At 38.3% G+C, this 18,246-nt stretch overlaps 1 protein-coding gene across 1 annotated transcript; it reads right to left on the bottom strand.

The window, feature by feature from the left end:
* Positions 1 to 1,022: 1,022 nt before the first annotated feature.
* LOC133130182 (scrapie-responsive protein 1-like) lies at positions 1,023 to 1,775 on the bottom strand. The gene is made up of 2 exons (XM_061244513.1): positions 1,540 to 1,775; positions 1,023 to 1,077 (listed from the first exon to the last, which is right to left on the bottom strand). The coding sequence occupies exons 1-2, from the start codon at positions 1,773 to 1,775 to the stop codon at positions 1,023 to 1,025; spliced, it is 291 nt and encodes a 96-aa protein (XP_061100497.1).
* Between the last annotated feature and the right edge of the window lie 16,471 nt (positions 1,776 to 18,246).

Here is an 18,246-nt window from a genome sequence, read left to right as displayed (position 1 = left end):
CACTGTAAATGTGTTTTTTTTGTACAATAATACAGTACAATTTCAGGAATATATTGAGAACTGAGACATCCAGAGCAGCCTATAAATACATCTCACCTGTCTTTATTAATTTTCCCATGAATATTAAAATATACAAAGCTAAATACCAAGTTGAGTTTAATGCAAGAACACATTGTCTTATAGTCACTAGGTTGAATGTAATACCAATGACATTGCGATACAGCACTGCATAAAATTATAAGTATGCCCGAATATGAGCTACAAAGTACTAACTGTCAGGATTCCAATTTGCACAAGGCCTTTTTCATAAAAAATAATAAAAAATATGAAACTCAAAATTTTGTATAAAAAGTAATTTTGCTTTAAAAATTTGAATAAATATGCGTTTAAGTTTCTACTTCTGTTCACTTAGATGTTCTTTGTATAAGGCTTCTTGAACAGGGGTGCCCACATTTTTGCACACCACTGTATGTGCATGTTCTAACATATTTTTATTATGCTCATATCAATAAAATTTGTGATTTATTTCCTGTTGTAATAGTTCAGATGTCTCTATTATCTGAGTGTACTTGCTGTTTTTTCTTATCTTTCTTTATAGATGACCTATAGCACTTCCCGAAATGCCACAGTTGGTGTCAGATAGATGTATGTCTATAAAGCTGTAGCAGACCCATCAGAATGAGGGGGGTGTTCAATTGTTATAAAGGTTGAATGAGAGAAGCATGAATTCTGACCAGCTTGACTAGCTGTTGTGGCTGCATGACTGTAGTATACAGTCAGTGAATGTGGCCAATTACAAGTAATACTGTGGGTTGTTTATATGGAATTCTATAGTAATCACATTAGTATGTTGTTCCATTTATGTAACTCATTCCCAAAAGAAACAAGGCCAGGCGGATCTAATTCCATGTTGGTGCTGGCCTTTTAGTTCCAGTTAAATTACAAAATGAACTGCAGTGCACAGCTCACAATCAGATTTTTCAGTCATGTCAAGCTGAAGGCCGGCTGCAGACATCTCTCTCTCAGCGATTTTTGCACGGTATCACAAAGGAGATCTTTGGTCCGAAGAAAACATCCCTGGAAAATAAATGAATTAATTCATTACTTTGACCAAATCCCCAAAATCCGGTTATGATTACAAGATAGGCCAAAGATAGGCAAAGCGGCCTTGAGACCTTTTTCAGTTATTCTTATTTGAATATTATTTGGATTTTGTTATTTTAAAAGTGGAATTAGGTAAAAAGGTTGAGCTCAAAGCATTTAAACGAAAACAGAAAATAGGCCAACTCATGCATACTGGTATTAGACCTACCAGTATGGAAAAATAAATAAATACAAGACCGTATATTATTAGGTGACTTGGTTATGATAACGACAAGGTAGTCTGTGTTCAAGAACTGCCCGCGACTGGATCTTATTCGGCATGGACCTTACTCGGCGCCGACCAGCCTGCCCTGCTGAGATTTGACTCCATAGAGAAGCTCTCTGTTTTACTTCTACATTACATATCCTTCACCCACTGGTTCAAACGGGAATTACCTGGGACAGCAGAGAAGCTCGCTAAAGTTGCAGTAGCAGACCATATCGCATTTGTTTCCTTCCCAGAAGTGATTCTGGAGAGAGTCGATGGGTCGCATCAGATCGATTCCATTAGCGACATGGTGACAGTTTCTGTCCTTCAAAATCTTCTTGTAGCAGGACACACGGCTTGAAGGCATCGCGTCGCAGGTCAAAAGTCCCAGCAGGAGAATAGCAGCAACAACCGACGGTTTCATCTTTTCAATCTGATAAAGAACTAAGAGTTAATTTGAATTAAATCAAAAATTATTTCCCTAAATCAAACAACTAGTAGGATCAACAGTCTGTTGTATTTCATTTCAAGTGTGTAAGCCTATCTGTAGGCTACAGCTTATGTGAGAATCAAATAATTAAGTTAATTCCAATTTCCAAAACGAATGTATGAATAAATTAACAAAATTGAATATTCGAATTACTTCAGATTATATATACATCTAAGAATGCTATTTAAACGCAAACACGTGTAGGCTACGATAGATTAGTATGCCAGGTGTCTTACGGCATATTTATGATAGCCTACAATGAAACAGGCGCTTGCGTTTTTAAATACTGTGCTTGTAATAAATTGCACTAATTTTAAACGTTTGATGTATGCTAAGTAGCCTATCTTTTAATTAAGTCGATGTTTCGAAGCGCATTCAAAATTAACCTTACCTTAAATGTGTGCCCGTTGGTGAAGCGTGTAGGTTCTGTGTGGATTTCTTGTGTAGATGGGGTCTGTATGATACTTTTACAAGAGGGCCTTTGTGCCCCCTCTCAGCCCGCATTCTAAGGGTGACGGTTTCTCCTCGCACATTTGCCGCGAGTTGGGAAATAACCACGCTCATTGATAAGCACATAAGCACACACAACACCGCCATACATAAAGCGCACGGGGGCCAAATGGGGATCAGACGCGCGATTCAATCCTTTCTGGAATGCATATCATAACTGCACGTCGTGTCGTTTTAGTTGGTTTCTTAAGTAACATTGCCAAATTAAATATTAGAGGTTAGATTAATTTTATGAATCAGAAATAATTTTCGATACCCATGACTCATACTGTTGTAGCCACATGGGCCAATAAGAAAGGGAAAGGTTAGCCATTGGTTTTGTAAGCCTCATCCCTCGTGAAATTATGTTCAGTCCACTGCGACCTATAAAAAAGTATTTGCGACACCTGGCCGCTAGAGGGTGGGAACTAGCCGATATAATTGTGAATGTAGGTAGACTGCTGAATAAGGCTTTAATCTTGGATCATACATTAATTTAATAAATACTAAAATTAATCGAAATCATAGTTTCATATTGGAATCCCTGGTTTCGTACTCGGTGCATCCGCCTCTGGCGCGGATAAACATAATCAAATATGTTCCTGTAATGCTTGACGAGGTGAATGAACACATTTGGAAGGATGTCTTCCTCTATACAGATCCTTCACATACTTGGGGTTGTGCTTATTAACTGCTCTCTTCAGTTAAGCCCGCAGGTGTCCAATTGGATTGAGGTCCAGCACCTGAGATGGCCATTGCAGAACATTGATGTTGTTGTCATGGAACCTGTTTGGAGTTTGAGGTATGCTCTCAAGAACGGTAAATAAACTAACATATATAACAAGATATCATCCCCAGAACACATATTTTATAAAAACATATTTTAGTCACAGTAAATAATTACTGGATACACATCTGAACATTGGGTGCCAGTGTAACATAATGGTTAGTAAATCTTACGTTTGTAGTTTTGATTTCAGCTAGAGGAGAAGGGGGTCTCCCTCTCATCTGGCATCCTACAAGGTTGTTTTTTCTCACCACATTTGTATTATTATTATTATTATTATTATTATTATTATTATTATTATTATTATTATTATTATTAACACTAACTGATGATGTCTTGTAAAAACATCTTTAAAATATCCATGTGTTCATAGCAGCTTTGGGGTAAATTCCATTTCAGTTCAGGAAAATTCAAATGCAGTTATCGAATTGGAAATTCATGTTAATGATTGTTTTATTCATGAATTACATTTATTCAAATAACAGTACATTACTAATTGTATTAATTAGTAATTCAATTGATTATATGTATTACTTGCCAAAAATGGTGGAGTTTGGAATGGTGGAATAGCATGACACATTATCATATAAACATTATGATGACCAGTAAATCTGAAACCAATTTGTAGGTGGAGAGGCCTGTCATTGGCTCAGGTGGTAAGAGCAGTCAGAGGGTTGCCGGTTCAATCTCCTGCCTGGGCTGTGTCAAAGTGTCCCAGCGCAAGACGCCTAACCCCCCAAATGTTTCTGACGAGCTGGTTGGTGTCTTGCATGGCACTCAATCACAGTGAGTGTGTGTATGAATGGGTGAATGAGAAGCATCATTTGTGCAGTGCTTTGGATAAAGGCGCTATATAAATGCCAACCATTCGCCAACCATTAAATGGCTCTTGTACTCTAGCACCATCTGGTGGTATCATCTTACACACCCGCCAGGATTTTTAGGTAATGCTGCTGCAGCTTTTTAGTTTTTCTTTCAACATTCAACATTCAACGTCAAGTACCGGTCAAGCCTAATCACCGTTATAAATTCAAAGCCATAAGTGTGATTCGAGTTAAAAGGGAAATGCACATAGGTAGTTAATTTATAACTAAAATAAATTACGAATTACGAATATGAAATGGCGAATAAGCAACCAATCTCAGTCTCGTTTAAAACCTTGAATTTAACCAAGATACAAAATAATAAAATCGGACTTCTGCCTAGCTTCTCTATTTTGATCAGAACTTGGCCAACATAGCAACATGCTGAAACAGGACAGTAGCCACCTTAACGGCCTTAAGTAGTAGTAGTGCCAGCAAAAAAGTTTTATTTTGAGGGTGAATTGACCAACGACAACGACACCTCCTTTTTTATCTTTGGTAAGCGGAACAATCCGAGGTGGTCATTACTCATTGCTTCTGCTTAGCGTCGGGTGGTTCTTCGGGTAGCGTCGGGTGGTTCTTCGTCCGTTCGTATTAAAAGCGTAACCACCTCGTCGTGGATTATTCCTTACTTAGCCACCACATAGCATCCAATCAGAATCGAGTATTTACCCAGAGCATGGTATAAATATTGATATTGATATGTGAATGTTCGCATGGATTGTTTAAAGCAATCATTTTTGACCACGTTGAAAGTTTCTATTTGAAAATGAATAAGGGTGGAAAATGAATGTAGGCCTATATGTCCAGACCCTTCCTTCAAACTGGATTCGTATAATAGGAAAGAACAATGTATAATTGTTCTCTAAATGGAGGATGTAGCTAATTGTTTCTTTCTTCTTCTTCCATTGTAAAAATAGGTTAATAAAATATTTCAATTGTGGTATGATGTAAAACGCTGACCCCATGGCAGCTGTGAGTCCAACATGATGGAGGAAGTCTGGTGACATGATATTTTAAAATGTGCTACATTTTAAAAACAGGCTGTAGTGTACTGCATTTTGAATAACCACATTGTACACATTATTGCAAACATGTCAGTGTATAATGTTTATGATATTATGATTATGAAATGTATGTATGCCTGTGCATGCGGGTGCATGTGTAGGCATATCATTGTGTTATGCCAATCTCAAATGGCAGTCCCTCCATGATGTGACACAAAGCAGGTACAGTACAGTCAAAGGCAGGCAGCTGATAGGCATCACTGATGCAATGCAGAGGTGTGAGCCCCGAGCTGGAATGTCACTCTGCTCTCTAAAACTGGCAGGATCAAGTGTGAAAATGTGACTGGCTCCCAGATGATAATATGAAAAAAGTCAGTTGAGCCAGCACAGTCCCTTACATTTTTAGCTTTAAAAAATAATATCAGACACAACACTGCTTTTTAATAAAATTATTATTATTATCATTTTTACTAATGTCCCGATCCTATGGCTTGCAGAAAGACAGATAAGAAAGTACAAATATCTTAACCACTGCATTAGGCACAGTAAAATCATATATTTGCACATCCTTTACTGTCATTGCTGGGCTAACTGTATTATTTTCAGATTGTATGTAACTTTCTCAAGGCAAGCCACTCATTGAAATATAAAGCATATTTTTTTTAATGTGATGTCAGGACATGGACTTAAGCCAATTAGTTGGTATTTTCTTCTGTTGAACTAACATAAATATTACCTTTTTAATTAATATCCATGGCCACCACACACACGCACACCTACCTAATATAGTCCTATCAATCATTCATGTTGAAGTTGTTATACCATATAGTAAGTTTAGGTTTTATTAATTTTCAGAGAAACTGCATTGTTTGAACTTGAGAAAAATCAAATATGTTGCACAGAAAATGGCATAATTTGTAACAAGCATTTTTTAGGTGAGCAAAAGTATTGGAACATGTGACTACCAGGTGTTTCTTGTTGCCCAGATGTGTCCTGTCAGATTGATTGGTTAAACAATAAATTGTTCTGAATGTCTAAGTTTTAGCCATGGGTTTTGCCTGTGAAAACTGTATTAGAAAAGATGAACCAACATGAAGACCAGAGAGCTGTCTTTGGGAGTAAAGCAAGCCTGTGAAAGAGCTGTGAAAGGGCAAGGATGGTATCTCAATCAACCGTTTGAAGAAGACTTAGAGAGCAGTAATATAGAGGCTATACCACAAGATGCAAACCAGTCAGTAGTAGTAAGAATCGAAAAGGCGAGATTACAATTTGCAAAGAAGAACAGAGATGAGCCACAAGAGTTCTGGAACAAAGTTTTATGGACTGATGAGACCAAGATTAACCTCTGCCAAAGTGATGGAAAGGCCAAAGTGTGGAGAAAGAAAGGATCTGCTCATGATCCAAAACATACAAGCTCATCTGTGAAGCATGGTGGTGTCATGGCTTGGGCTACATTTTTCATTATTCCTGCATGTGTCTGTGTGTGAATTTCTGTATATGTGTGTGCTTGCATGCATCTGTGTGTGAATTTGTGTGCATGTGTGTGTGTGTGCTTGATATCCACAGAGAAACTAAGGGGTGATTTTGAAAATGAATATGTTGAAGGAATCCTTATGGACAAGGAGTAAGGGGGTGGGTGTTGTGCATATGGGGGTTGAGGTGGGTCTGGGTTACTCGGCTTGGGACATTTTCTTTTGCTAATAACATGGTGGAGAGAGCTGTGTGTCCAATCCATGAAATACGCTGCAAATCTGATTCATAGAAAGGCAAAGGCAACAAGAATATATGTGTGCATAGGTGTATTCATGTGCATATACAGTGACCACCATAATTCATTGGACAGCGACACATTTTTGTCATTTTGGTTATGTACACTAGCACTTGAGCACATTTTATCAGCACAGTTTGAAAGGATACAATGACAGGTCAAGTTGATATGCAGAATGTCAGCATTCATTTGAAGGTATTTCCATCCATATCAAATGAACTATTTAGAAATGACAGCACCTTTTGTACATAGTCCCTCCATTTTAAGGTACCACAAGTACTTGTTGAATTGGCTTCACAAACGTGTTTCGTTAGGCAGGTGTATTCATTTGTGTCCTTAGTGAATGCAGAAGAGAGCTGTTTATGTCTTGTCTTGATTCTAGACTATGAAATTTGATGCTTGTTGTTGGGGTGTGACAACATGAGGAAGACAGCGTTGTTGATGCAAGTTAAACTGGCTGTCATAAGCCTCGGAAATGAAAATCAATCAATCAGGAACATTGCAAAAACCCTAGACATGCCCAAGTCTTTGGTTTGGTTCATTATTAACAAGAAAAGAAACAACTGGTGAACTGAATTATGTCAAAGACCCAGGAACTGAATTATGTCAAAGACAGAGGAAGACCACTGTAGTGAATGACCGGAGAATGCGCTTTCAACAGATCAAAAACTTTCTCCTGGACAGGGCCAGCCTTGACAATGTTGGAGCTGTAGGCGAGATTTTAGTTTTCCCTGTCTGTTTGTCTGTACATTAGCTACATTTTCAGGTTTGTGATCTCTACCTGGTTTTTGTGTTTGTGCCTTTGCTTTTTGGACTTTCTCCTGTTTTTTTTATTTTTATTTTTAACTCTGCCTGTGTTTTATATTACTCTTCTGATTACGTATGTGCCCATCTGCCTAGATTATGACCATTGCCTGTCCCTGGATTACGTTTTGGATCTGTCCCTTGTTTATTAAAAGCCTGCCATCTGTCATGTTATCCCAAAGTGTGCTCATGGTTCTTCTCAGTCCTGACAGCTAGCTGAAGGTACAGTAAGATCACATCATCAAACAAGGTATAACCATATTGTGGTGATTTTACATAAACCAATGTAAACAGTAGGCCTATTATGGAATTAAACTGGCTGGCTACTACCACACGCAAATTTGCTGATATTAGCTGGCTAGCCCCTAATGATGCGCACAATCTCTTCTGCTCCTTTTCAGAGAAGATGCAAACAGACTTGGATGATAGTGTGTAATATCACATGATAGCAGGCAGTGTTCATTCCATAATTTTGTCAACTTGTGACTGACAGTTCAGGGGGCGCAGTATGTTTATTATTGTAATTAAAAGGCTGTTTTTGTTGATAATGTTGTTTCTGTAACCATGATTAATAAAATTATGCTCGTAGCATATTAGGCTGCACCAGAAAAGAAAAGCGACACTATTGTGCTGTCGCCACGAGAGGGCGCACTTCCGAAAAAAAGAAAAAAAAAACTTGCGGCGACCCACTGGCATTTTGTGCCCTAGGCAAACGCCTATGCCATGGGCTGCTCCTGGATGCAGGTGTAGATGTACCAAAGTCTATCATACATATCAACACCAGCAGGACTACAGAGAGTACACTACAAGATGAAAACTACTGATAAGCCTGAAGAACAGAAAGGCGAGATTACAGTTTGCCTAAAAACACCTAAAAGAGCTCCATAAATTCTTCAAGTCTTGTGGATAGATGAGACAAAAATGTACCCGCGTGAGGGAAAGAGGAATGTCTGAGGGAAAAAAAGGAAATGCCCATGATCGAAAGCATACCACCTCCTCCGTGAAACATGGTCAAGGGGGTGTTATGGCTTGAGCCTGTATGGCTGCCAGTGGAATGGGCTTGCTTGTCTTCATTGATGATGTGACTGCAGACTGAATTTGAACAATGTATTCTGAGGTCTACAGAAATACTTCATCATGCAACAAGACAATGATCCAAAACATACTGCTAGAGCAACAAAGGGGTTTTTGACGGCCAAAAAGTGGAAAATCCTTGACTGGCCGAGTGAATCACCGGATCTGAATCCAACTGAACATGCATTTTACATACTGAACAGTAGATTGAAGGCAAAAAGTCCCTGAAACAAGCTTGGTACAAGCATCACGGGGGAAGATACTCTGACTTCAAGCAGTCATTGCATTCAAACCAAATATAAAAAACAGATTACTTTATTCTATTCTTAATTTAAACTGTTGAATATTTCTAATTCTATAATTTCTAAACGGTTCATCCGATATGGATGAAAATACCTTCAAAATAAAGCTGACAGTCTGCACTTCAAGTGCTAGAGTACAGAACCAAAATAACAACAAAACATGTGTCACTGTCCAATGAATTATGGTGCTCACTGTATGTACAGAGGTGTGAGCAAATTAGAGATGAAGGTAGTGTAATAAGAAGTGACGACCCTTTTTTGATTGATATTTACCAAGATCCGTCGGTTTTCACCTAGTTTCCATCCTTTCATTATTCCCGGGTCAAACTGAGCCGAACATCCAATCAGGGACGTATTTGTTGTGGGGTTGTAGCATGACCATTGCATTTCAGGTAAAAAAATTATAATAATGATAATAAAAAATAAAAAACAATATCGCTTTTCTTCTAGTGAAAATGTAAAAAGGGTCTATGTCACCCGAACACCACATGAGTGTTAAGCGATCATTGTCAGGGAAACACGTAATGCGATTTCTCTCCATCGTGACTCACTATGTAGATTAGGCAGTTCACAGGGGAACTAGTCTGTTTTCAAATGAAATAAAATAGCATTTAGAAAATAAAATCTTTGTTTCTTAGAAGTCGATTTCTGTTCATTTCATATCGCATTGTAACACCGAGGACTATACAGCTGTCTGAACGAGGTGATTGGTTAACGTCAGTTATTCGCTTCCTTCTCTCGGAGTCGTTCCTGTTTGATCTTGTCTGTACTGGAGCATCTGTAACACACAAAGGAGATCTGAAATGGCAAAACACCAATGTATGAGTTTCCAAACGAATGCAATAAATCATATTGCTGAAGACAGATAGCCTATACCTACTGTACGCTTTCATCCTTTCATATGGTCACAGTATAAATAAAGGCATTTGGTACGATGAGAACATGTTTGACACAAGCTACAGATGGCTATTGTGTAGGCCTATTACAACTTACAATGAGCTCTACTATAACTTGATGTTTATGACCTTAGCGTTTGAACTTAAAACAATTAATGGAAAATGATGGCTTATATCTTACACTGTAAATGATGTATAGGACAACATATAAGTTACATATTTGTGTGAAAAATCACTGAGCTCTCTGGTCTCTATGGCAGGCTTGTGGAGGCTTTTCATGTACGACCCAGACATGCTGGAGGCATATTATTACAAAGCCTATACGTAGCCAATTTATCTATTTGGCCTGATAAAACGGCATTCTGTGTATTGGGGTATTGATAAACGCAACACGGCATGCTACACTTGATTAAAATTAATGCATCAAGTAGGCATACAGTCAATGTGATTTACAGTGAAAAGGCGCACCTATAGCCTACTTGACATCCATGGTCCAGGAAACGTCTTGCTTTTTTGCACGGCGATATCAAACGCAATTAATACCAATCCCATTTAAAGTGGGATTGGTATTAACGGTGGGCATGTTACTATAGACTTTAAGAGATAGCACTATTATGGTGTAATCTACGTCGCTGACATATATCCCGCTCCCTCGGGGAATTAACTGAAAGTTCTGTCTTCGTTTTTAGTCGTCTCCGACAGTGGTTCCCAAACTCGGTCCTAGAGTACCCCCGTGCATGCTGTTTTTTGTTCCAATCTCAATTGTCATAGAATAATTTCAACAAGCTGTTCATCTTCATTAATTGGATGCTTTTCATCTTAAAAATTATTATTTACCTTAGAGCACGTTATGCCAAAAATAGCTTTGCTATAGCATGAAGAATAAAATTCCCATGTTCATATTGTGCTTATTGTACCATCTTGCAAACAATTACATAAGAAGAGGTAACAAATAAAAGCTTAGCTAATAGACTCATAATTAGGTCGTTAAACAGCGCAGGCTTGCCTTGTTATCATTTGCTTTGCCTTTAAATTCTTCGTAATGGTTAGTTTTGGTGGCCAGGTGTCACCACTTTCACAAATTGGCCTACTCATTCAATTCATTGTTTTTAATTTGATCAGTTAAAAATTATTTACCACTTTTTATGCATTTTTTTTGTATGCATTGTATGCAATATCGCATAAAAAGCACAATATGAACATGGTAATTTTATTCTTCATGCTATAGCAAAGCTATTTTTGGCATAACGTGGTATAAGAGGGTGTGTAACCCCTCAAACACGAAACGCACCGAACTAAGAAAACTTAACATCTTGTTGAAATGCTTGGATTGCAATTGTGGTTGGAACACAGGGGTACTCCAGGACCGAGTTTGGGAAGTGTGTCCTGCCAATTAGTGGCTCTATCTTCTGGCGTATTAATCAATAGCGCACTGACATTACATTACATGAATGGCATTTGGCAGACACTCTTATCCAGACCGACGTACAACAAAGTGCAAAGTGCATACCCATAACCAGGGATAAATTCGCTGAAAGACCCGAGAGGGAAGTGCAATTTCAACTGCTACCTGTACAACAAAGATAAGGACTAGGGCCTATTTTATCGGACTAAAAATAAATAAAAAAATAAAATAAAAAAATCCGGAATACGCAAATGTGTGAATAAACTGCTTACCTAGAATAAACAAAACTAGCAAAGGTATCATCCTAATGACAACAGTTCAGAGGGAAGTAGGGAGGGACGGAGAGAGGTGCAATTTGAAGAGGTGTTCTTCAGTCTGCGCTTGAAGGTGGACATTGGTTGGAAATGCCAGAACAAATGCTGTACATGAATTACTGGACATTTTACTGCGTTTTTATGTATTGTACGACAAATTAGCGCTGCCACACAGAGAAAGACACAGATAGCATAGCATTCATGGAGAGAAAAATAGCGAAGAGATATCATCAGCAAATCGTCATTATTGTATCAAACAAGAGCCTATTGTACGGCGTGCCAAATTGCAGGCGGAGAAGACGTCTCCTAAACTTAATTCGATGAGTGTGCTTGGGCTTTTTTTACACACTTACCCAATCTGATCTCGGATATGTGACAAGTCAGAATTAACCACTGGTAGGCTACTGAGCTACCAACGTTGGGGTTTTTTTTTCGACATGGACCCAGAGTTTTGGTCACCCGGAGAATGCAGAGACGTGACAAAATATAAACATTGCCTATCAAGGGTGAGACTTCCGCTAGCGACGTGTCTTCAAAATGCACAGGATACTTCACTCACTATTTTAAGACAGCTCTTGAAAATGTCCCAAAAGATTTCGTGAAAATATTTTTTCAAGAGTTAGGGGATACAATGGGTTGGTTTAAACAATGGGTTAGTTGTAACACCATCGATTTGAGTTGTGGTCACGTGATCACTTTTGACCAGCAATATTCCGATTTGAGCTCCCAGGAGAAGTTTTATGACTCTATTTAAAATATTGGGTGTTTTAAGCCAAAAGTAATAATTCACATCTTATCTATTTTATGTAGGTGAAATGGTAATAATAAGCAGTTTCTCCAGTCAAATGTGATGGTTCAAATTCATGCTAGCTTCAGACCCACATGCCAAAATTACTGGTTATGCCATGACTGCCAGGGTTGGGGATGGTTGTGACACTTACCTGAACCACAAGTGCATAAGAATACATAGGATGAAGTAACGTTCTGATGCTGGACGTGGTAATCAGACTACATTTTAAACCGCTAGACCACTTCGCAGGTGACGCCTAAAGTGGTTAACGTAAAGTATATTATTCGTGGAATGTTTTGTTTTCTTATTGGTTTTTATTTAGTAGGCTAGCTATTCTATTTAGTTCAGAAAGACATTCGAAATTAAAATGGTTATAGTTTAGTGATAACACGATGTATTCTCACATTTTGAGCACTTTTTCAGCGTTGATTGGCCAAGAAACATGAAAACTAAATTTGAACAAACAAAATTATGCGTGTGTGTGTGTGTGTGTGTGAGAGAGAGAGAGAGAGAGAGAGAGAGAGAGAGTATGAATGAGTGAGTGAGAGAGACAAACGTGCATGACAAATAAATTAAGTTGTTAAGTTCCTCTAATAAGAATCCGTCTAACGAGTGTGTTCGGGAAATTCACGTAATGAGAGAACGTACTTTGATTAAGAACGTTAACACACTCGTTAATCCGAAAGTTCAACGTTATTGGCAAACCCACTCATGATCTGGGGTTTCCTTAAATTCCTTAAACGAAATAATTTGGGGTTACGGTTCATCAGGAAGTTAAATACGATTTAAATGTTGAATATTGAGTAAATATTAGCCTATATTTAATGTATGGGGGCGACATGTCTCAGGCAGTAAGAGCCGTTGTCTGGCAGTCGGAGGGTTGCCAGTTCGATCCCCCGCCCGGGCTGTGTCGAAGTGTCCCTGAGCTAGACACCTAACCCCCAAATGCTCCTGACGAGCTGGTCCGGGCCTTGCATGGCAGCCAATCGCTGTCAGTGTGTGAGTGTGTGTATGAATGGGTGAATGGAGAAGCATCAATTGTACAGCACTTTGGATAAAGGCGCTATATAAATGCCTGCCATTTAATAACATGGCCGTCTTCACATCATGTAGCCTACAGTCATTCACATTTGTACTAAATGAAAGACCTGCTACTCTTTGCAATAAATCTGACATGCTTGATTGTATTTCTTTAGCTCCTGTCATAGCGGCTGTTGGGGGGAAAAATAATATATTGTTAGATATCTTAGTAGTATTTTAGAACAGTGCAGCACCACCATTTAAAAAAAATCATGTTGCAAAACAAGAAAACGAGAGTTACAATTATACATTTGGATGTTTTTTTCCAGTTTCTTGGTGCAAGAACCTAACCTAGTATGCTGCGAGGTGGTCCAGGAAAGCATACCTGGAATACAATTTAAGGGGAGTGGAAATCTAGTAACCTTGTGCCAGAAGACTGGTTGGACGAGAGTTGAGTTTCAGGGCTTTCAATTCAACTTTTTCCAAGGTCAACATCTATACTGCCCTTCTTGGGCACAACATGCATGAGGCAAACAACAGGTAAGGCAAAGTTTTGGGAAAAAGTGTTTTCAAAATTCAGGAATAGGTGGAGCTACAATGAGCAGTCACAGACTTGTTTGCACTAATCAAGAGTAGACTATTTGTTTTCACACCACAAAGCAAAGTAATTGGTTAATATCAGCGAGTATACCATACCATTTTGGGTTTTGTGGTGCCCCTCCCATCACTGTTATAAATGCCCCAAAGTGAAGAGTTGGCTTTGAGCTTCAAATTGCTAGTTAAAGATTTACATGATGGCCCAAAACTTATCTTGAAGAAGAGCTGACTGCAGAAAACAGATGCGGTTTTAACTTGATGAGATACATAAAGCAACTATGGTGTAACTAATAGCATACTTACAGGATTATCCAGGGAGATGCTATGACATCTACAAGACTGATTGTAGCCTTTAATTTCGCTATAAAAGCTTTTTCTGCAAAAGTGTGATTTAATGCTTACTGCCCCATGAATCATGCACAGTGCCTAGCTGTGTGTCATGTATGTCAGCATTGGTGTAAAGGTGCAGTAGTGACAGTGATGCATTTCAATCATCATGTTTCTCAAGCTCTAGATGGGGTTGACTGTACTGGTGGGGTTACCATAGTAATGCCTCTTTCTATCGCCATGCCCTTTAACCCCTGCAGATCACATCTCAGGGCAGGCTAAAATCCAGTGAGCTGTGTAGTTTAGTACCAGAAATGGTGCAGTGTGTCAAAAATAGTTTCTTCTCTTCTTTGCTGTCATTAGCCTTTCGCTCTTGTTGTATCATTGGCAGGTATATAAAACGAATATGCTTCACTCTGTTTCATGCATTGTTTCTTTGTCAGTGATGTCATCTTGGAAATCCTTTATTGAAACTCATGCTCCCTACTGGTTCCAAGCATCAGATCTCAGTCTTTTCCCCCCAGCCAGAAGGTGTGTCTCTTGCTGCCCCTTTAAAAGAGTACCAGGGACCAAGGACAGTCCTGCGACATGCCTGTCTGTAGATTTAGTGATGCTATCCATTACCTGACTCACTATTCACTAATTACTAATCCCTACCTAGTGAATGTCCATACAGTGCACTATATAGTGAACCATTAATAAACATACCATATTGCCTTTTCTTAATACAGGACTCCAGAGATATTAAACCTATTTATTATCGTGCAATGCCCAGTCAAGATGCAGCTCATTTAACCCTGTGGCAAGTTTTAATTAGCCTAACATTTGTATTTTTACAAAAAAAAATGTGTGGGACATGTAAAATACATTTCCACCGAGTAGATCTCAGACACAACCCCCCTACACATTTATAGCCTGGGGTTTGTCATCAACGTGGCAAAACCCAGAAAAATGTTCTTTAATTTGAATAGCTCCTGGACTGCGACAACGTCTCTCACAACTAAAAATGAGAATTAATAAAGATTTGTGTGTTAAGGAAAATGCTGCTAGCAAAGCATTGTGGGTCGTATCCACCTTTCCAGTGACCCGGTTGTTCACTAGGCTATATTTTACGATGCGTAGTAGGGTATTTCTAGTGACCCCAAAATGTGAGTATAATTTGATTTTTTAAATTCGGATACTAGAACAAGATGGCCAATCTAGTTTACTGTTTAGTGAATCGTGAGCCATTTGTGTTTATTGCAAGTTCTCCCGAATAAGCATAGGCTACGTGAAGCCAGTCTTGGTCGCCTTTGTTTGCTAACTCTCAACAGGCTAGCTATGGGCTCGAATGTAGCCTAACCGCGATTCCAGAATTTCAGCATGATTTAGGCTACCTGTAAATCACTAAAATAAGTGATTTATAAGTCATTGCGGCAGAGGAAAATAAATAGTATTATTTTAGTTGCATCTATGTCCAGCTTATTATTTTTGTAAACGCAAACAAAAACAGCAGCCAATAGTCTTATCACTGCAGTGTTATTTTACGTTTGGGTCAAAGAGTTAATTCAAGCGATTTCAGAATGATTAAAATCATTCAAACATAAATTGTGGCAGAGGAATAGCCTGCTGAAAAAGAATTACTCTGAATTCATATGCCTTAACATGGTTCAATCTAAAAACAAATCGAATGAATTAGACTCTCTTCTAATTTATGATATCGTGAGTGGAAAAACATTCACATGAAGCTGTACAATTGTACAATAAAAAAATGTATTATGCATATTAATTTGGCTACTAAAATTTTGTGACGAAGTAGAACACCAATACAATTGCACCCTATGGTCTCTAATGTAGGGCAATTATTATTATTATTTTTTACATACGCACGAACAACATGCAAAAATTGTATTCCAGGAATAAATGAAATTGCACGTGATGTAAATGAATTTTTTTTTTAATCCAATGGGCTATTATAATGGCTACAGCCATAGGTGTGTATAAAGTCCTGTTGATCGCTCTGTGGCTTAGCTGCACCCTGGGATTTATGCAACAATGTTGATAACTCCTGACCATTGAGAGCTTTAGGTTACATGAAATTGCAATTTCGTGAGAACCTTAACTTGTAGGAGAGATCGCTTGAACTGTAGATGAGAAGACTGAAAAGCATGCGTTTATTTGTGAAATGAATATCAGGCAATAGGCTAGATAACTGTTATGGACGATGAGCGTCCAGTCCATTTTTAAAAGCGCTTATGTGTTTCTTTAAAGGTTTATTGGGACTGTGAACTTTAGTTCTAACAATGGATTGGCCAACTGTTTAAATTCCCGTGATACTGTTTACATTCCTGTCCAGTAATCATTTTAACAAATAGGCTATTAGGATATTGGATTAAATTACGATTTAAGTTTTTGTCAATGGTACACATTATAGCGCACTTAAACACATTTGTTCAGAAATTACCTAATGGAAATTAATGTAGACTATTCGCATTTCCTGATTTAAAGTTATGGGAGAAATTAAAGAAAATTCTGTCAGCAGCAAATTCGAAACAAATAATAAACGACTGTACCGAATTCACGCTTCTATCTATTCAGTCAATATTCTAGCTTTAACTTTTTATAAATTGTTCGAGACTTCATTGGGAATTTATAGCGATGGAGACGGAAATGTGTCAAATAGCCTAGTAGGCCTACTGGAAACAGCAACGATAGGCAAAGTGTTCTAAATTTAGCCTATGCGTATAGGCTATATGCTTACAAAAATCCGTTTTTCTATAGGCTTATCTAAATTGATATGAATATATTCATACCTGCCTCCTTCTAATTAATATGCAGCCTACCGCGTGAAGGGACAATACAGATGGACTCATCCGACATTTAGGATTGAAACATATGCTAATGAAAAATGTCATAAATATTAATCCGAATGACCCCAGGAATTATCTGGATTATTTTCCCAAAGACAGACTAAATAATATTTACACACGCACGCAGAACATTAAACGAAACGAATGTTGTGTGTCTTTGATGTCCGAAATATGTCCTATTTGTTAAAGAAAAACTGTGCGTACAATGACATGGTTGTTCATCAGGCCGCTCCTTCCTACGTTTTCCATTCCACTTAAATGAATGACATAGCCTAAATGTTTCGAATCTGCCCGAGGTCATTCGGTGTCAATCCGCATCGTTTAGTTAAAAAAACACGACTATTAGGCCTAATATACGGCAGCAGGGTGTCCCATCCTTAATTATTTGAAGGCCCGTCATTTTTTAAGCCAATAGAGGACATTGCCGATGCATAAATATTACGTAAAGGGAGAAATCGCTTTGAAAGCAGGCATAATGAAGAATGGAAAATGCCGCATATTTCGGCATCGTCCAGACGGAGCGTCGCACTTTACATTTAAATAATACAAGAAAAAACGTTGACCATAACGCACAGCACAAACATTTATAATTATAATTATTCGTGCCTACTCGATGACATCCTGCAGGCATTTGCTTTTATCGATTTATACGGATGACTTATGTGTATGTATTTGTCTGACAACAAGTCGCAAAGCAAAACTAATCATAATCCTAGAAATAAGAGCAGGCTACCTAGTCATTACGGGCTAGTAGGAGAGCATTCAGGTCAACATTTGGCAGTGCTCAAGTATCATTGGGCCCTGTTGTAGCTCATCTTCCTACTCTATGATATGACATAGTCAGAGATGGTGGCCATTATCTAGTATCATGTGGATGTGTAAAGGTATTATATATTTTGACCTACTGCATTAACCGAACTTTGTGGTCTTTCAGCGTGTAACGCAGGCATGTAAATCTGCATCTATCCCATAATTTAAAATAATTTTCCAGTCCTTTAATTTCTGCAAAATGAATGAAAGAAATTCGGCTAAATGTGTATAAATAGCCTACCTGCACACTGAATGATTCATATGCATCTCTCTCTCTCTCTCTCTCTCTCTCTCTCTCTCTCT

The sequence above is a fragment of the Conger conger genome, chromosome 6 (genome assembly GCF_963514075.1).
Source record: "Conger conger chromosome 6, fConCon1.1, whole genome shotgun sequence".
NCBI lineage: Eukaryota > Metazoa > Chordata > Actinopteri > Anguilliformes > Congridae > Conger > Conger conger.
This window is presented reverse-complemented; position numbering and strand designations above follow the sequence as displayed.

Excerpts from the sequence above, each read along its gene's own strand:
- LOC133130182 (XM_061244513.1), bottom strand. The coding sequence starts at position 1,775 with ATGAAACCGTCGGTTGTTGCTGCTATTCTCCTGCTGGGACTTTTGACC. Across the intron at positions 1,078-1,539 it reads GAGCTTCTCTGCTGTCCCAG|GGATGTTTTCTTCGGACCAA; the intron begins GTAATTCCCGTT and ends TTTATTTTCCAG.